Consider the following 21,814-nt stretch of genomic DNA (forward strand, 5'->3'; position numbering starts at 1 on the left):
ACAATGGGATAACTCACATTTATTTCAATAGGAAAACAACAGATTCTATTATATTTTCCTTTTAATATCTATGAATGAAGCATTTGTTTGCAAGCATTTATTTCTAAAGCAATTACACAATCCAAACACCAATTCATCACTATAGGATCATTCATGTTTAACAGATGCAATATTTGGACACAAAAAGTTCTCCACTGTGATTTCTTTACCATTGGTTCAGATCATATAATTTATGGTCTGTTTAACTGAAGAAAAAAATCAGATGCAATAAAAGCAAATTAATATAACAGAAAGTAATTGCATCAGACTTAGAAACACCTTCCACTCAGCTGGAAGATTATTAGTAGAATCACAGTGGTTTTAGCTATTTTTCACATGCTTCATTCTAGCTAACTCCAGGGTAGAGGTGACTGGGACACTACACTAGATTTTCTTCTATTACCTTTCCAGTATAAACCATTTGAATCTTTGCTATAATAAATCACCAGTTTATTCTCATTTTATATTTCTTTTCACCTATGAAGTTTTGTTCATCGTTGCTGGACCTCAGAGCAGTTTCTCCCACAAAATTGCACTGTGTGTGAATCTCCTGATGCAGAAGACTTTTGCCAACTGTCATTATAAGATCAGACAAAATCACACTTAAAATGAGGAGCACTTAAAGCAGGGGAAGGTCATCTTTGGAATGTAACTTGGAATAAAATTCTACAGAGTGCTTTATGTGTTTTTTTCTGACTTATTAAAAAATATTCTTAAAAAAAAGAAATCAAGAAAACAAGAGCCTATGGAAATGGTGAGAGAGACAGTAACCTGATTGCTGTTCATATTCTGCCAGTGCCACAACAGTGGACCCACCACTTACTTGTATGTACCAACTCTTACTTCTATTTATCTTCAGCATGCCTCTCCTGGCTCATTTGAAAGTAGTTGGGCCACAAGTATGTATCATCAGCTTCCTCTTCCTGTAAGAGTAGAAATATCCTCCACACCTCTGAGAAGTCCTCGATGTTAACGCACAGTGTCAGGACTTCTGCTCACCTCTAGCCAGGCAGGACCATACCAGCCACAGAAGGCATCATTGAGGACCACATCAGTGGCTCAGACCTGAGGCTGCCTCAGGGACATCTAGCCCAGAGGAACATAGGACCCTGTCTTCCTTGGGAAGAAAACAGACTACAGCCAATTATGCCCAGTACGACCACCTCCCTTTAAAGCCAAGTAAAAGAGGGTCTTCCAAAATTTCCCAAAGTGGTAATTACTTCTTCCATTTTAGAGTAAGTCACTTAGGAAATAAAATTTAATGCAAAACTAACTCAATACTTTGAAAATCCAATCAAGATTCATGTCACATTTCCATTTCAGAAGAGAGAACTGATATTTGAAATTTTGAGTGTGTATTTCAAAGAAACAGTAAATAGCAGCTTTTTCATTCATCTGAAGCCCAAAGGAGAAGGAACTATCCAGACAATTGTGCACTACTTGGGAAACTAACTCTTGCTCTTGCTGTAATGAACATATAAATATAGCACACCACAAATTCATAGTAATTTATTTCTATAAACAAGTTTGACATGGCACAGCCAAATAAATTAAGACTGTATGGCTATACAGAACTGAGAGATTCTCTAAGATACTGCATTGGTTTTTTGCCTTTTCTTCAGAACTTTGTCTCGATTTCTCTTTAAACCTTTGTCTTGTCCTATTTGAAGACCTATGCTCCAGGGTTATATCTTATCAGTTAATTAACTGATTGGAAACATAGCAAAAATGACTAAACTTTTGCTCAAATATATCAAAGCCAATGTCAACCAATGTGGTTCTTGTGTACTTAATCCAGGAAATCTATAATCATAGAATCTCATCTTCCACTTTCAGCCTGAGGCAAAAGTAGGTCTCACAGAAAGATGTACAAAGTGTCGAGGTTTAGTAGAGCAATAACATTGCTCAACAGTTTAAATATTGGCCTAGCTACTAAACTTTATGCCATGAGGTTCTGGCAGTACATTATTAAATACCGAGACTTCATCTATGATTTTTACTTCCTCAGAATAATGCAAGATTCATTTCAGAAAAAAAACCCTGCAATGTATGTGGGATTTTTTCCCAAAAAACCCACAAACCCTTGAATATAACACTACTCTTCAGTAAATCAAGGCAATACTTGATGGGGAAGTGTGGAGAGTGGGTGTGTAATGTATCGGTCCTTCTGAAAAAGGAGGACTGATACATTACACATCCACTGTAAATTAATGAACAATTTAGCAGCAAAATATTAGAAGCCATGAAAACCAGGCTCTATAAGGTCACTTATTAAGGAACAAAGGAGAAACCAATTATGCTGAAGGAAGAGAAGGATCCTTGGAAGCAACTTTGATTTTTATTTACTGGCTCTTCACCCAACATCAGCAGATCTCATAGATGTGGGGGAAAAAAAAAAAAAAAAAATTGGGGAAAAAGCCAGTGTTCAAAAATCATTTTGAATTTACACGATTTAAAATTGAATGGTAATCGGAACCAGAGAGGATGATGTGAGGGCTGGGAGAACACAGAAGCCTCACACTCAACTCCAAGCATGCCTCTTCCCCCAGGTGAGGATTAGGCCCTTGGGCTTCTAGCTCCTGTCATTTCAGAAACACTGTGGGATCTGGCATTGAGGTATACATACATACATATATACGTAGATATATATATGCTACATATATGTTATATATATATGTATGTTATAATTTACCACCACTCCTGATTTTTTAATTTTATTTTTTTTTAGTGGAGGGTTAAATCGATATGGGTTTACTAAGAGACTCTCTCAAGGAAGTTTCACTAACAACAGTTTTAAAAAGTCAAGGAAACTTCTTATCATTTAGTTTCAATGAAATGCAAGAGAACATACTGTAGATTTAGATTACCGTATCAGTACTTTTGATTTACTCACATTTTCAACGTGAAGACAGGCAATTCCCATATATAACTTTATTCCAAAGCTGCGACCTTGACTTTTACTGAAAGTTCAATTGCAGGGATATTGTTTTTGAGGAAAGATGAAGGAAGAAAGGATTTCTCACAGATAAGATAATGAACTGTCAAATGCAGCTTATGAAATACTACTGTTTCAAATAGGTGCTCTGGTTTAACATGTGTTGACAGTAGCTTCAAAAATTATGACTAGATCATTACGTAGCACACTGACTACAAAGTTTGAATTACTTATTTATTTCATAAAGCATTAGGTATGTGAACCAAAGGCATCCCCACAGCCTTCCATGTAGGGATCAAAAGTAACAGAATAATACGAAATTAAATACAAGGTATGGAAGGTAGATGATTGGAATTTGTCAAAAGGTAAAGAAAAGAGCATTGAAAAGTACTATTAGTAAAGTTACTGGTTACACCAAAGTAAAAAAAAAAAAAAAGCATAAGTTGTTCTCTAGTTGAAAATAATAAAGGAACACACAAAACGGCTATTTTAATTATTAACCCACTGTCCTAAGTACTCATAAACTGTAAAATACAGTGAAGCTTAAAACAAACACCCCAAACCACAAGATTCTCTCCAGGATGTAATGAGAATTGTGTACCTATATAAATACAGAAAATAATCTTTCTTTTTCTTCTTTTAACTTTGTAGCAAGTTGTTTTTCCTCATAAAAAGACAAAAAGGTGAGCTGCCAATACTGATATGTCTGCTATCAATAAATGAGAAGTCCTGATAAGACTACGAGGTTTTCCATTACAGTAAACACGGAAAAAAAGGTGACATTCATATGAAGCTTTGCACAGATTCTTGTATTCTATGTTGTCCAATATAACAGAAGCCCATTTCACAGTGCTATATAAAATTATTCTAGAAAAAATAAGTGCACACAGAAGGTAGGGACACAGGTTACATTTAAGTTAAAAGACATAAGATTGACAGTCCTCTTCCAGCAAAAGAATGAGCAAAGATTGTAAAGAAGTGAGGAAATGCTTAACTCTCTGTTTCAAATGTTTATCTACCTTTCTATCACAGATGTTTAAAATGAAGCTTAGTATACTTTCCATTATTATTACAGTGGGATTCATTACTAACAAGTCCGAACAAACATGTTATACATAATCACCTTCCAAAATCAAATTATCCTTTATCAACACAAAATCTGCTAAACCTACAAAAACACTGAACAAATAGCAAGCAACAGTCACCTGCTAACAATATTAAACTATTATTTTCAGAGTAACTTACACAAGGAAATAAAAAATGGGACCTGATTTTTCTCCCCCACAAGACAGCTGTACTTTGTCCCAGCACTGCCAGAGGTGGTGCTTGATGATGCATCCACGTCACTCTCCCGAGCCGTGATGGCTGCTTCATCATGTTTACATTATACTTCAGCTACAACAACTGAGGTTTCATAACAAGGCTATATCATGAAACTATATAACAATCGACTAAGCCTTAAAAAATAGACTGAAAATGTTTACATGTGTTATTGCATTAACACATATTTTTGACTGCAAGCCTGCTGTAGCCAGTATTTAACATTTGAATTCATGTGACTGAAACAGTAACATAAAGGGGTAGAGCTCTTCTGGAAGGACATGCAAATGGTGGTGACATGTTTTATTTATCTACAAATTATAAACCTTTTCAGTCTCTGGGCTAATCTACAGAGAACGACTGACCTACTGAATGCCCAGCTGATATTTAAAAGGGAAAGGAACATGTGTGCTATGCTGCAAAAAGGACCTCAAACGAGGTGAGCTCAAGAGCAAGTAGGAGGACACCATTCACACCGCTCCATCTGGTGCTTTAGGAACACAAAAAGGCCCAGAAAGTATAATTAATTCATAGACTGACTGGTGAATTAAGTTGGATTGGGCACAGAGTAAACTCTACTTAGACTGTAAGCCATGAGGAGGAACTAACATCAAGGTGGAAGGCAGGCTGAAAGAGAATGACTGTTACATTACACAGCTAAAACAGCTGGGACAGGCAGGTAGACTAATACATTCACATAAATATATTTGCATTAAAGCTAGATAAGGTGTCATGAAGACTGGGCTGATAGATAAAAGTAAACTGAAGAAAGGTGCAGTTCAGAAAACAGACCAAAGACAAAGTGAAAGCCCTCCTATGAGGGAATGAGCACAGCCATGGTAGGGTTAAGCCAGAGATCAGCTAAGCTATTCACTGACCTCAAACAAACAACAACAACAACAACAACAAAAGGTGGAAACTAGGTCAACTGAGGATTAACAGAAGGCTGCAGCACATGCATGCAAAAAGCTGAATTGAGCAACATGCATTACAGGCAACAAAGGATCCTTCTGCAAATGTGGTAAAAACCAGACACTCTCCACCATCTCACTCCACCTCCCCAAAAACTTGCCCAATCTTGCATCACCCTTTACTGAGTGGATCAGTTGCAATCACAGTAGTGTTACAGTTAGCAGTTAAAAGATCTCAGGCCTGTCAGTCCTCTTTCAGGGAAAGGGCTATCAAGGATAAGCAGCTATTTTGAAATTATCTATTCCAATGAATTCTGGCTTTAGCAAACTTACAGAAGTCGACCTTGATATGTCACAAGTTAGTATCTTTGAGACCTCATGGAAGAAGTGCAACTTGTCAGCAAACACTGTGCCTATCCTTATGACAGCTCTATTTATTTATATTTTTTATTTAAGATGATGGATATGGAAATACGGGGCCATCAGCTTATTTTTGATTTGCACAAAAAATACTGGAAGAAATAGTTATCCATCAGATAACAGTAACTACCACAGACAATAAAACAAAAAAAGAAAAAAAGAAAAAAAAAAGTTAAAAGAATCAACTTTTCTTCTGTAATAGACTGATGGACTCTGAAAGAAAAGGAAGAATGGTAGCCTCATTTTAGAATAGCTTGTTTCCTTCAGGACAAACAATTCTAAAAATGTTCAGCACTAGGAATCCTAAATGACATCCAAATGACTTTCTCAATAATTAAATTATATTGCATCAAAAAGCACATGCCTTTAGCAGTTTGATTCATGTGTGTGCATTCTAACCATGAGTAACTGGGTAAGCAAAGATTGGGTGGAGTTGCCATAAATATATATAGTACGCTTAGCACTAAAGAAAATCTCTGAAACGGAATAAAGGCTTTTGCTTTATGATTATCTCTGGACCTGATTCACCACTGTTTTATTACTGACTTTTGTTATTGTATCTGAATACAATTTGATTTTATGAGATCTTAAATATTACCTTTATAAACATTTCATGGGATGTTGACTCTCTTATCTGCAAATTGCTTATTTGCTTATTGTATCTGTTCATTGATGCCATTGCAATAGCTTATTTTTGCCTTAACTTCTTTGTTGAGTCTAGTTTATCTTCTGAGAAAATCCTGGGATAGAATTTTTAATAAGAAACCATTAAAAAAAGAGATAGAAGTGTAACTGGTAAAGACATTTTTCCATACAGTGTTCAGTTTGCAGTATAATTCAATCACATAGTTTATGCCAGTAACTGTGAGACTTCAAGAAAGTACTTTGTTTACTATTTAATCAATGATTTGAGAAACCCAGAAAGGTTTTTAAATAGCAGGCTAAATTCTGTACACAACTCCTGAAACTCTACCAGAGTTGCAGACTTTTGCTCAATAAATTCTTTCCACGCATCATTTCTTTTGCTTCCACCATTCTTACTGTGGAAACTCAACACCAATAAAAACCTGTAGCTCCATTAACTCAACGCATTAACCTGTTTTCAAGTAACAGAAGAAGATGACTGCACTGGGAGAAAACATAACAGTATCACTGGGCTCCCCCAATCCTACTTGACAGGTTAGCTAATCGATAGCTATATTTGTATACCCATCACTTCTACTGTAAACCTGAAAGTTTAAATTCCACAAAGCTCATACTCAAATTTTATTGAACTAAAGCCTGAGAATTAAGTGTATTTAACTTCTGGAAACACAATATATATTTTTTTTATTACAGTAAATATTTAATACTTGCAAAAACCATAGGACCAACTGCAAATTGTTAGTATTATTATTATTAACTTTGCCCCTTGGAAACATCAGCTCTTAGGGTCAAATGAAATGCCATAATCTTTCTAAATTTCTTTCATGGTTGCTTTCAATATTTACATTTACCTGTTAAAATCATTTCGCTAGGAAAGACAGGCATCATTCAAAGTCTTCAGATAAAGCAGTTTAAGCAGAGACATATTTTGCCCTGTTTCTCATCAAAACTCTTAAAATTGGAAAGTTCATGCTTTCATACCTGATTTGCAGAGTATTTACATTTAAATGAGCTTTAAAAAAGGCAAGACACATGATCTAAACCCAAAAATTAATAAAAAGCAGCCATCTTCCTATAAATGCTACAATTAACCATTATGATGAACAGATAGAAAGCAATCCATCTTGTCATACCATAGAGCTGATGTAGCTTTTCCTTTCATACACCACAGAAGTTAATTATGAACAGATGTGCATAGATTACACGTAAATTTATACTCCATGAAACTAGGCACTAAAGATACCTATTTATTTTAAAGCATAAATGTATTCCCTGTTTTGAGGTATGCACACATGCAACTTCACCAGCAACATGGGTGAACGTGGGCCTGCACAAAACCAATCCATCTTGCAGGCAATGATTTTTATGTGCTCCCCTAACCAATCATTTAAAAGCGATACTGAAAAAGCGCTGCTGCTCATAGCAACTTCTCACAAACATGGTGTGTCTGATTTGCCCCATCAAATTCCCCAATGTGCCCCAAATGAAAACTGCCATGACCACATCACAAGCTCTGGGGGTTTAAATTGCAACAGAAGAGCTAAATCCCTCAAACTCTCTCCAGTTCATGTCTGCACATAGCTGCTCAGCTCTGTTGATCAATTTCTGCTTAAATTTCTCACATATCTTTAATAAACACCTATTATTAAGATGCCCTCCCAGAGCATAAGGAATAAAATAAGCCAACAGAAAAGGCTCATGGGCAGCAAGGGAAGCCCATATATTCCTACCACACAGCTGTGGTTGGGAGTGCTGCCCTCTCACGTTATACATCCCCTGAGGATGTGCTGATCTACTTCACCCTGAATTAAACAAATGCTGAAGTAGATGGCCTTTGACAAGCCTATTACATTTTAATAGGCCAGTTAGATTTCCTCATACTGTGTACCACTAGTTCAGGCATTTCCTTTGCCTACACAAAGACCGGGATAAAAACAAAGATACAGAAAGTTAATATCCAAAAGACAGTAAAAGAGAGAGAACTTGAAAAAACTTCGATCACCTTGGGGCACATATCAAAGAAAACAAATACATGATTGCAGGACTGAAACTTCTGTGAACTGTCAAGAAGGAACAATAGTACTGATCCGAATTGACCAGAAAAGCCATAAAAAGTAACATTCGCTACAGGGCTTCACATCCAAGATCCAAATTTGACATTACAAAATACCCTTCTTCAGGAAAACTGTCAAATATCAGAATATATTATTCCAAACTTTTTTTATTTCACAAAGCTAATATCAGCAATCCTTTAATAAATGACGCACGCACTAGGCAAAACCAGCGGCTGCCAGGAAAAAAATTGACTTTAGAAAAATCTTTGTTAGAAAGTGACATTTTTTTCATTACTATCTATTGCCATCAAAGTGTAGAGATGGCTTTTTCTCATGCAGTAATTTTATTCCACTGGAATTCCAATTTTTTGGATGAAGTTTCTCTTGATTTATTATAATATAAAAAAGACGGAATCTTCTCCCAAGTCTTTTGAGAAGCATATCAATGACAATACTGTTAACAAAAGGGGAGAAGGGGTGTTTCCAACAGGAAAAATGCTCAGAAGTATTACTGCCGGAATCATCAGACTGCGTTAGAAAGTGCTAAACACACTACTCAGTATTTTTAATATTTCTGAACATATTTAGAAATGGTGCTAACAGAAGAAAGCACCATTTGTCACATAAAGCAAATGTAATATTGATCAGTTGACAGTTACCTGATGTATTCTTGCAAGTTCAAGTGCTTCATAAGTATCCCCATCACTTGCAGTTACTCTACTGTCACTTTAGTGCACCCATTTGAAAGAAAGATGCTGGGAAATTTGAAAGATAGTTTCAGCCAAGGCTATTCATTTATTTTGAAATTAAAAACTCATGTCTAAAACCTCCACGACAGACATAAAGCTATTGGAGAAACATTAATATACGAATTCAGATTCCAGAAAATGACATCAGGATTCCTTTTGCACCTTTGTGGCATGTCACATTTAACAAATCTTGTGCCTGAAGATTTATAGTAAGCCACACTGATAAGCTCTGCCATTTAAGATGCTAATATTCATGCTGAGTATTAATGCTTAATTATTCAAAGAAACCTAACTCAATAATTTCCAATAAGAAGTGCTTTCTAACTAGTGCAGAATAAGAGAAAATGCAAATCACAACTTTTAGCAAGCTTCTTTGAAGGAAATTCCCCAGGCAGTCCAAACCTTTGCAGTGTGACAATGAACAATATCTGCTATAAATCAAACCCTGCATTCTACCTTTTTCTTTTATCAATATTTGGTTTTGTTTCTTTGGTGGGGGGGAGGGAGGTTGGTGAGGTTTTTGTTTGTTTTGGTTTGTTTGGGGTTTGTGTTGGTTGTTTTGGTTTTGTTTTTTTTCGGGGGGGGGGTGTTTTCAAACAACTGACAGTACTTTAGTACTTCATTGATTTAAGCAAGACCAGCATTTCAACCTAGAACTGTCCATTTCTTCAGCTAGGTAAAATAAATATCACATTAAGCCCCTTCGATACTATTGTACTGTAAGAATAAACAACCAGTCTTTATCCTTCCAGTTAATGACTGGAAATCCTCATAAGCTTATATTCCGCTTGACTGAGATCATTATGGTCAAGGAAGAGGTTATTCTAGTAAAGACTGGGAGAATAACAGCTCTAGTGTTTTCCTGACAACTAATAGTACAAAAGGTTTTTAATAAACTTGCTTACTTTTTTGGTCATGCTTCAAGGTTTCCCATTTTATAGTGTCTATTTGAAGAAAAGTCCTCCCTAAGGCCATTTTCCAGAGAACCTGGATCTTATCCTGCTCAGCTCACATGAATTTTTTAACAATTTCCCTATGAACCACAGTGGCTTTGGCATGAATTATCTTTGGAGTTGTAAACAGCACAACCGTGACAAGGAGGAAATTAAAATTTTATAAAAGCAAAAGTAGATCTAAATCAGTACTGAACAGGACTGCCTGCAACATGGAGAGGTGAACAAGGGACAAGAAAGTTTTATATAAAATAGCAAACAAAAAAGGAGACCAAATGGGCCTCAAATGTCTCATGAACAAAGAATGATTCAATTAAATTGAAAATCAACAAGAAACTATAGTAGTTTACTCTCTGCAGGAGAGGTATGCCAGACACTGACAGAGGCCAAAAGATCAGGAAGAACATTAAAAAAATCAGATATTATTATAGGTAGTTACAGTGACAGTTACATAAGCTCATATAAAATATTAAATATTATAAACCCTCATATTTCAGGTTCTAAGTCAACAAAACACAGAGTTTTAGGATGAAACAGCTCCTGCATTTCTGATAAGGAGCACACAAGGCTGTATGATCAGATCAATTTACAACCCACCCATGGCCATAGAAAAGAGTTCAGCTACAGAATCATAGAAACAACTAGGTTGAAAAAGACCTTTATGATCATCAAATCAACCCTTACCCCAGGACTGCCAAGTCCACCACTAAACCATGTCACTAAAGGCCTGGCCTACACATTTTTTGAACACTTCCGGGGATGCTGATTCCCCCCCTCCCCTGGGCAGCCTGTTCCAATGCCTGACCACCCTTTTGTCAAAGAGATCCTTCCCAATATCCAGTATAAACCTCCCCTGGCACAACTTGAGGCTGTTACTTCTTGTCCTATCGCTTGTTACTGGGGAGATCAGCTATCTCCATAGTTCATAACATCCTCTGCACAAACCATAAACCATTACCACCCAGGCCTACTGTTCACAAAATGAAAATTTCCTAAGATTTATATGAAAAGTCTAAATCAACTGTTCATAACCAGCATTTTAAATCACTGAAAGCTGGTGCTAAAACCAAGTCATAATTGGAAGGGCCTGTCTCCAGTTTGGGGGAGAGATTGCTCTTCATTATGTCTCTCATTATGTCTTTCATCCTCCAGAGTAAGTCTCAGCACAGTTTGGTTCTTCTTGGGCCTCTTTTATCTACTATACTCTGTTTAATGACAATCCATCATTTAAAAAAGGATCCCAAAAACGACTTTCACCAACGATAGTTGCTTAGATCATACAGACTACACACTAGATGAAAGAAATCTTAGGAGGACCAAAGAGAGCTGAACTTAATCAGACGGATGAAAGACAAAACGAAAATCTATCTACCCTTACATTTAAAAAGGAGTTTCCTTCAGATAAGATGACCTCGACATCTCTCTGTACCTGTTAAGTATTGTGTGAGTACTGTCAGATCATTTGGGACTTTTATGATTGAGATGCTCTAGCAATTCCTGTAAATTGTACACATTTGGATGGTGCTGTCTTTGACTTTGAGGTGATTGGGCCATTTCCTATTGATCTAAAACCTTCTTTCCCCTCTTCTTCCTAATCAAGGCAAAAATACATAGCCTGGAAAGCTTTGATGTTCCTTTGCTTTACTTCTCATTATTCTGATCTTTTAACAGTCCCTCTATTGGTACATGTGTGTAGTATACATCTTCAGTGTTCATACCTTCTGGCTTCAAAAGACTTTTCTACTTGATCAAGATGGTTTTTTTTCCCCAGAAAACAAATGCTGTGTGTGGTACTCAGATGCTGACATCTGTTTTGTTTATATGATAGAAACAGTACATACTTAAACTAGAAAGCCTGCTTATTTCCTTCTACAGAGTGGAATATACCATCCTGTTTTTGAAGGAAATCTAATATATGTAATTTATCTGACGCAGACTTCATCATCTTTATTTTACGGAAAGTCTACAGATTACTGAATTTTCTTTCGATAAAATGTTGCACTGTAGATTGCTGTCAGGACAAATTCTCTAAGAGTCTCTTCAATTTTTATGTTGCTGGCATAAGGCTACAGTGACAGAAATGAGTTGGAGTCTCCCTTGCTATTAGTTAGCATCTGTAAAGTAATGTCACGTCAGTTCTCCTACTGCCTATGAAATACTCTCACAGCAGTTATAGCTTGAGGTGGAAGCTGGCCCAGACCCAGACTGAAATATAGTAGCATTGTTTTAAGTGCCTTGTGATGCCTGCTGACATCTCCCATGAAAAAGGAAGGGTAGTCCACCATCACTTTTTTGTGAACAACCTGTCACTAGAAAATCAGTATCAATCTTTCTTCCCTTTGTCCTATCAACTAAGACCCAAGGAAAGAAAAATTGGTCTACAGCAACACATTACCTGGAGATCAGTAGGATGTAATACAATACAAGGATGAATTTCCATTCCCCAAACCAGTACCCAGCTGCAGACTCCAGAACAGCAACGCATGCATTTACATATACAACTCTGCTACGCTGCCAGGTTTTAAAAATCGTCCCAGGATGTTTTCTATACAAACAGGTGATTTTATTTCTCATAAATCAAACTGCAGGAATCTCAAAGGCAGCCACAAAATGCTCAGAGACATTGATCCATCTCATCTCATGTAGCCTCATCTGTCCCTTCCCCTCTCCTCCTGCTCCCATTCAATTCTAATGTTCCGAACCTGAAATAAATCCCACTAAGAGTCTGTCTGGGAGATGATATCTTCCTCATTCCACTACTGCAGGAAAGGCTAAGAATGCATACATGCATCATACATACATGACATTAGTATTGTATTCTTGTCTCCTGCTCCTTAATTTTCCTTATTTTCCCCTATGTGAAATGCTGTCACACATTTTTGCATGAAGCTAATCTACTATCAAATTCACAATTAAACCCAGGACCCAGGCTCTGGGAAATAATTTAAAGATTTAATTTTTAAAAAATAATTTAAAAAAAAAATTATAGTTTAAAAATTTAATTTTAAATTAAAGTTTTAAATCAAGATTTTACATTTTCAAATGTAATTTAAAGCCTATAGTTAAACTGATAGAAAATAAACAATCCATATTCATGTAATAAATCATCTATATTGCAGTGAAAAATCTCTCGAATTCCATGTGCGGATATACATAGTTCACCAAGAATGAAGATAAGTTTTAAACGTAAAGTCAAAGGTAAAGTTTCATTAAGTTCAAGAGATATTAAGTAATTTACTAATATTTGCTAGATCTTAGACTCCTACATATCTACTGTATTTCTGTTAATGAAATTTTGAAAAAAAGGCTCCTAGCTATTCTGAATCTATTGGCAAACCAACAACTGTAATTACTCAAGAGAAGTTTTTTATGTTTTTATTTTACCTTAGTTGTTTGTCATTATGTACAGCGGCAGAAGCACTATGGAACAAAATAAAAGGGAGGATTAAAAATATTTAAATATGTTAAAAATATTCTATTTTATCAATTAGAAGAATAAATTTCAGGAACTTGGAGATCAGATGGAATATGCAAGAAATACATACATCTATGATGAGCTTTCTTTTACAACAGTATAAGGCTATTCATACGTATAATTCCAGACTTACCCATACAGTGCCACTCCTCATCTTTCTACATTGTCCGAGTGCTGCACATTTTGTAATTTAATGAACATTTCACTTTTCTAATGTCAGAGTATGCTCAAATTTATCCAATGTGTATTTTTTGCATACCGTTCAAAGTACTTACAATTTGCAATTACCCAGATGTGTTATAGATGAAACTCTGTTTCATTACACACACTTTTAGTGAAAAATACTGAGAGTCAAGAGTATGTGTGCCCTGCAGGAAGCCATCTGAATTGGCCTTCCTGGTTGACAGCAAATAACTGATAACAGAGCTTTGACTGTGATTTTCAACAAGTTGCACAACCACCTCAACCTGCATTTCTCTAGGTCATACTTTCTTACTGCACACAGGAGACTGTTACATGGGACTGAACTCAATGTTCTCCTGAAATCAAGAGAGTTATCTGTGCTGCTTTCTGCCTACCTTATTGCCTAACCTCCAGCCCATTGCCTTGTCAAAGAAATCAGATTATCAAGAACAAATAATAGTAAATCAATTCTGGTTTGGTTGTTTCTTACCACCTTATTACTCTCTATGTGGTTATAAGCTACAAATTGCATTGTCAGTGACAAAAAACAATACAGATAACACACACTTTATGAATTTGCAATATGATGTAAAGCAGCTACATTGGTAAAGTGTTGGCAAAGTCCTGGGCAGACATGGTTGACCAACAGACTGAGGCTCTCCATCCTTAAAAGGCAACCTCCCTAAAACTCAATCCCTCCCATCCTAGGGATTCACAAACTTTCCTTTCAAATGTATCACAAACAAAACTCAGCTCCTGTCCTTACCCTGGTAATTATTTTTCCCTCAACTACTTGCTACCAATGCCACCAGCTGCCAGGCAGGTATCTTCCAGACTGTCACACTGGCTGGGAACACTCAGGTTGAGCTCACTATGCTCCCATGGTGTCCCTGTAACCCTTGACTAGTACCATTGGAAAAAACACCAACAAACCTAATGATTCCCCAGCATCACTCAGAATAAGGCTCAAGGTGCCTCTGTTCTGTCAGGCAAAGTTAATATTGGAGGGAGCTGCTGTTGACAGGTAAGCCTCTATCAGCTGGACAGATTTATACACAGGACTGTACCACAACGCACAGCCCATAAAATATCACCATCTAACTGAAGCAGTCTGTGTCTTCGCTATGTTTACTATCATAAATGTAAGCATTGTAAACTTTGGGTTATCACATTGCCTCTAGCCTGTAAATTATAACACAATTCTAATATGTACCTCCTGAAACTGGTAATTCTGTGCAAAAGCATCCTGCATCTGTTAATTTAGCTAATCAGCAGTTACATTAACTACCTACAGAACTGGAAATAAGAACTGTTGGGTGACTATCTCATGAGCAAAATAAAATGGTTACACTGATGCTTTTCTGATGGCACATCTCATTATAAACAGGTTACCATAAAATAATTTCATCAGAAACAAAAGTATGGTATATGGCCATTACTGTGTTACAGATTGATAATACAGGAGATAATACAGCTAAAGGATGGCTGTTTGAAATATTTTTGTAGATGCATCGTTAACAGGCAATACCAAAATTCATCCTTCCGTCTTGCTTAGCATGGAACACAACTTAATCACTAATTTATTACAAATAACATTTATAATCACGGCTCTGCCTCTATTTCAAGTAAGACTTTACTGGAACTATCACTGCATTTAGACACACTCAGAAAACTTAGATAGCAACTTGTTACAATTTTTGTTCTCATAAAGATAAGTTTTCAACCTGCATCTCAGTCTGAAACAGTCTTGTCTGCAAAATCCCTATAGCTATCAGGGAGCTCCAGAGCAAAAGCCAGAAACCTGAAATGAAGAAGACAGGAATCTTAAATTGCTTGAGTCCAGTGCTGCCTACATTTTACTTTTTTACTGTCAGTTCATACATCAGCTTTTCAACTGAAATGGATTATATTTAACACCAACTATCTAAGCAAAGTCCACGTGGTGTAAATTTACAACCCAGTTACAGAAGAAAAGAAATACATCATATGTGGTTTGATAGCAGAGCATACCAAACGAAACATGCTACTGAGGTGCTCAATGAGTCTACCCAGTATCGATCCACGCTGTAATCTCAGGTAAGTCAGGGAGAGTGCACTTCTCCACAGCAGAGGAGTAGTTTCTCATTACTGCATTGGTGGCTTTGTTGTTGTTTTCCTGTACATAAATCAATAAATTATTCTCTAAGAATATTTGCTGCTCTGTGTCCCAGTATTTTTGTATTCTTCCAATGGCGAGCTACAGCTCTGAGATAGACTTACTGTCTTTGTAATGGGGGGAGATACAGTCAAAACGTCCCAGACAAATCACAGTTAAGAAGTGGCAGGAACAGGAGAAATAAGACATGACATGTTCTATTGCTGCAGCTTCTCCTTGCTTTTAGAAAGTAACTACTTTTTTCATAACTATGTTGTCAGTGTATTTCCAAGATTAGTTATTAAAGCAGAATCTCATTACATCAGTCTGGTCTTTAATACATGTCTACTTATTTTATCAATGGCTTTTGAAGCAGCCTTCAAAGATACTTGCTTAAAACAGGCTTTCCATCCACTAATTAAAGCTTTATAATCCCTTGTAATGTGTAACACATTTTTCCACAAACATGTGAATGTCTAAGGTTACTGTTCAAGCCAGCACTGAGGGGAGAGGTCGTTTCTGAAGGATCTTCCATCACAAACATCAGAGAACAGTAAAGTCACTGAAGGGCATCTGAAGCAGAAGCAATTTTTATAGAATCATAGAATGATTTGGGTTGGAAGAGACATTAAAGATCATCCTCTTCCAAACGCCCCTGCCATGGGCAGGTTACTCAAAGCCCCATCCAGCTTGGCCTTGAACACTTACAGGGACAGGGCAGACACAGCTTCTCTGTGAAAAGTCTCTCTCCAGCTTTCTTGTCAGCCCTTTAAGTACTGGAAGGCTGCTCTAAGGCCTCCCCAGAGCCTTCTGTTTTCCAGGCTGAACAATCCCACATCTCTCAGCCTGTCTTTGTAAGAGAGGTGCTCCAGCCTCCTCTGGACTCACTCCAACAGGTCCATGTTCTCCTTATGTTGGGGTCCCAGAGCTGGACACAGTACTGCAGGAGGGGTCTCACAAGCGTGGAGTAGAGGGGGAGAATCACCTCCCTCAACCTGCTGGTCACACTTCTTTTGCTACAGCCAAGCATACAGTTGGCTTTCTGGGCTGTGAGCGCACACTGCCAGCTTATGTTGTGCTTCTCATCAACCAACACCTCCAAGTCCTTCTCCTCAAGGCCGTTCCCAATGCAGTCTCTGCCCAGCCTGCATTTGTGCTTGAGATTGCCCCAACCCAGGTGCAGGACCTTTTCTCAGAGTCTTGACACTTTCTAGTAAATTAATCACTCATCGAGGAAAATGACAGCTATACAGCAATAGAAAAGTTTGCAAAGCTCTTCATTTACTGTTAGAAATGTTGTCTATATAACTGTCAAGCAATAGTAACATCCCCACCCGGTTTTACTCTCTAATGCCCTATCTCAGGGGCTTTTTGCAAATCATGCTTTAATGAAGTTTAAATAACAACTATATTTCTTAGTTCTAAATGCTAATTTTCTTTTACCTGACTGTTTTCTGAATAAGTTAATCCGCTGAAGCTGGTATAAAGAAAGAAAGGCTATTGTAATTAGTGCAATATTATTCCAAGATAAAGCCATGAAAACTGAAGCTTTAGACAGCTGTCATCTCTTTGGCTATTCTGCTTATTATTCACAGTCAAATTCTGATATCTTCTGCATGTTACACAGAACGTTTACATGCAATTTCAGTGAAAACACTCATGGAACAAGATCTCTAAGTATCTATCTCAGAATCTAGCCTAGAGAAAGAACAGAGCTCAAAAGTAATTTCAGACTTAATTTTCCCTCAGCACAGTCATCATTCTAAATAGGTACTCATAAACATACACTGTCTTTCTTTAGAAATAATTTATATGAATTCAATGTCCTTATATAATTGTCTAGATACGACAGACACTGAAAACTGAAATCCTCTTATTTATATGACAGTAGGGATATGGACAGCAAAATAAAAAAACTTCTAAAAATGGATGCTCTAAGGAACAGCAAGACTGATTATCTTCATTGGTAAAAGGCTAATTGCTGTTACACGGCAAATCAGAAACTGGGCAAATTCATACAAATACTCTTTGGAGTACAAGCACTTACTGTCTAAAAATGCTGACACATTATGCAAGCCAATTACTGTGTGGAGTGGTGGTGATATCTCAAATCCAAACCCACTTGTAGGATGCCTGAATATTGCAGGAAAGCATCTATCTGTAACACCCGGCAATCTTCCACTGATGGCACACTTTCCCCTGAAAAGACTCACAGAATCATATGATATATTTTAGAACAGAATAGACCCCTGAAGATCCAAGTTGGACTGAACTCAAAGTTAGAGAAGGTTCGTCAACACCTTATTCAGTTGAGTTTTCAGTATCTCCAAGGAATCCACAGTCTCTTTGGGCAACGTGGGAATTCCCCTCACTACAGCCTATGACTTGTATTTTCTGCTGTTTCACTGTGACTTCAGGACGAGTGTGCCTCCATCTTCTCTGAGAACCCTTCTCCCATTAGTAACTTCTCCAGCATCACTTCACATATTATTTCAAAAATATCTCCAAAGACCCCCGGCATGGTGAAGAATGAGAGGATCAGAACCCCTCCAGTTTTGAGGTCTACCAGCTGAGGAGACCCTGCAAGGCATGTAAGCAAACGCTACCCTCGGCTAAATGGCTAGTCTCTGACAATACAGTGAGACAGCACCTCTTCACAGATGCGAGCTGCTCTTGAAGAGTTCAAGTAGCACTAAGGTGAGGTATGAATGGCAGCTTCTAGGCACTTCTGTAGATAAAATAAAGAATTGCTGAAAATCCGACAGCTTGTTTTTCAGAAGCAATATAGTTAGTTAGCGGCTTGGTTTCAGCTGCCTTCTTCATGGACATCACTCCCTTTTGTTCGTAGTAAATGTCTTGAAAATCTTCTTTCATGGGTTCTCATCTGAGAACTCACTTTCCTGAAACCCTACTCATTCTCAACAATACCTAGCAGATTGGTTCTCTCACTACATGTAATTATGAAAATCAAAGTTGTTACGAAGACCGCATTTAATGACAAGAAGTGCATGTGGCACTGAAACAAAGTTTTGCTTAAACTCATCAGACTATGAGATTCCTTTTCCATGATTACCCCAGAACAGCACACAGCCCATAGAGGACTCCACAGAGCAAAAATAAGTGTGATACTCTTCTATTATACTTCAAACTCTACCAGAGTATGATTAACACAAAGTTCATGCACCTACTGTAGCATTAAGATTACAATCCCTTCACACAGAGATAGAGGAATACATTTTAGGACACCTCAATTTACAGAGCTCTCTTTGAAAACCTTGTGGAAAGGCTTGTGGTCAAAACTTAGTTGAAGATATTTACTCCTTTGAGATTTAGTTTAAAACACATTTCTTCTTTCAGACACAGCCCACATACTGTCACGGCTTTTTTTCCTTTTCCTTTGTTTCCAGATTATATAAGAATTTCACTTCATCTTTAAAGAATAGTTTCTAACCTTGTGCAGGAGTAAATTATTATGTCAAGTTTCTTCAGTTAGCATACCTGTATAGTAATTTTTTTTTTCCAATAAAAATTAGCTTTTGTTAAAGGTTTCATTAGAATTCCCAGGAGACTGAAAACAGCCAAATCTCCAGTCATCCGCAGGAACCACTACAGACTTTGATCACATAGTCTGAACATTGACATTCTTCTCAACACTTTTTTTCAGACAAGGGATCAATGTATTTTCCAAGTGCTTCATTAGAAGCCCAAAGCCTTTGCCAACACTAAACTTCTTCAATAGCCTTAATGAAAATCAGGCCTCAGGCAAATTATTAGTAAAATTTAAAACTCTGTGGAAATTATCCTTTCTGGTTTTAGCACCAAAAATTGATTACTTCATCGAGGCTATAGATAGCTAGTTCTTTTAAAGTCCACATGCTTCATCTTTAGGCAGAAGAGCAGGTTACTATAAAGATATTTGACTATCAAGCATAGATCCCTTCCTTTACTCTAAGCATACTATCATATTACTGGTACTTTAACGTCCAGCACAGCAGCAAAACCATACAGTGGGTCCACTTTCCAAAATATTTTAAGTGCATCAGTCACTTGGTTTCCAAATTAGCTACTGAAAAAGAGAAAAGCCTCTACTTAAATGCCACGCTGGAACACTTTAAGTATTTGGAGGCTGCATGGAGAAAGCTTACCCCTGGTCTGTAAACCATGTCCACATGCCTCATTATGTCCCAGCACACTCTGTCTCACTGAATCTGGCACCAGCACACAGTGACTCCAGCGGTGGGTCTTCCACCTGAAAGAGGAAAAGGTTAATGATTAAGTGGAAAACAGTTAACATGTCCAGGCAAAACCTTCAGTTACAAATGACGATAAACAGTAAAGACTTAAGGAAAAAAGAGTAAGAAAGTGGTAATTACTCCTGAAATAAGTATTGTGAACTGAAATTCAAATGCAAGGTTCACCTTCTAGAAAGCTATGTCATCCTCCAACAATGCTTCCCTTTCTCATTTTGTAGAACATGGTTCAAAGTTAGAGAAAATATACGAGAAACATCTTCAGTAGGCTTTGAAATCAGGCTCTCCTTATGCAAGCCTGCTAATACAACTGATACAGTGCCCAGTCTGCTTTCCACACTAGTATGCATGCCAGTCAAGAACAGGAGAAAGCATCTTTCCATAGCACTATGTGGTATGGAGCCAGGCAGAGCTGAGTGGTGCAGCTCTTGCTTTGGCACCACCTTCAGCTCCCTGCTTTGCAACCATGTCCTACAGGATGTGCAGGCTGGAGATTTGTATGCAAAATATAATGCTTTTCTATTTACTAATATTGTATAACAGATGGGTCACAGAATTTTAATGCAGAGCGGTGAGTAATTGTCCTATTGTACTGTTTGTCTAACAAGAGTTTTTAAAAATGCATATTATTCATAGGAGTGGGAAAATCAGGGGAAAAGACAAGTGTTTCTGCAATAAGCATACAATTATGATTAAAGCAGTTGAGTGCTTGTGGTCTCAAATTAGCTTACATTGATTTTTAGATACATTGAGGGGGGAGTTCCCAGTAATAGCTTCCTTAAACATATCAAACCCTGAGGTTGCCTTTCTAGGAGCTGTGTCTGTTGGTACTCATTCTGAGAATGCCAGACCTACTGAAATTTCCAATTTGAACTCTACTTTTACACATTTTGCAAGGTACATTATTTGTTTATATATCTGTATTTTCCAGTATTATGTTGTTTTCTGGTGAAAATTGTGCAGGACAATCACAAAAGAGTAATTTCTGGAGAAGTGAACACCCACAAGCTAACACTTTTTACCTATACACTGGACAGATGGGAATATCTTCACATTCTCTTTCCTCATACAATGTGTCTGGGCATGTCTGTCCCCCATTGGCAGCATCCTGAACAATAATCCTGTACCGGGACTGCTTAACTGCAGTGGCATTGCCTGTAAAAACAAACAAACAAAAAAAATGCCTTCTAAACACAGCTGGCATGCTGAGTTAGTGATCTAGCTGTCTTGGTTAAAAACATGCTTGGTGTTTTGTTTATACTTTAAAACTATAAGCACTCTGGAAGGAATGGCACGTTGGATCAAAAGCTGCCATTACTTGCTTTAAAATTACTACTAGTTCAGCAGAACAGCACCTGGAAGGTTGATAAATCAACAGCCTAAAAGCTGCATCAAAAACTGTCTATTTAACAGAACATCAAATCAGACAAGAAAACAAGTATTAGCAAATACTTAAACACCTGAACAGGCAAAAAGAATAAAAGCAAAACAAAACAAACACACAAAAACCCCTTGTCATAATGAAAGATTTTGTTTCTGATAACACATTCTGGTGGTCTAAGGCTGCTACCAGTAATCCTGTACGTTAAGAAAAGCACCACCAGCAGGCTGAGGGAGGTGATCCTTTCCCTCCACTCAGCACTGTGAGACAAGGCTGTATCAAAAGAAGCATGACCAGCAGGTCGAAGGAGGCGCTCCGGCCCCTCTACTCTGCTCTCATTAGACCTCACTTGGAGGATTTTGTGC

General features: G+C 37.3%; 1 protein-coding gene across 1 annotated transcript in view; it reads right to left on the reverse strand.

Moving 5' to 3' along the window:
• LOC104404744 (thrombospondin type-1 domain-containing protein 7B-like) overlaps positions 1 to 21,814 on the reverse strand; it is a gene marked incomplete at its 3' end in the record, with an annotated part of 115,295 nt that overhangs the window by 10,458 nt on the left and 83,023 nt on the right. The window contains exons 11-12 of the mRNA XM_010013263.1: positions 21,091 to 21,223; positions 19,964 to 20,067 (exon numbers count right to left, since the gene is read on the reverse strand). Coding sequence (XP_010011565.1) covers positions 19,964 to 20,067; positions 21,091 to 21,223 — 237 coding nt within the window. The remainder of the gene's footprint in view (positions 1 to 19,963; positions 20,068 to 21,090; positions 21,224 to 21,814) is intronic.

The sequence above is a fragment of the Nestor notabilis genome, unplaced genomic scaffold (assembly GCF_000696875.1).
Source record: "Nestor notabilis isolate BGI_N333 unplaced genomic scaffold, ASM69687v1 scaffold2884, whole genome shotgun sequence".
Classification (NCBI taxonomy): domain Eukaryota; kingdom Metazoa; phylum Chordata; class Aves; order Psittaciformes; family Psittacidae; genus Nestor; species Nestor notabilis.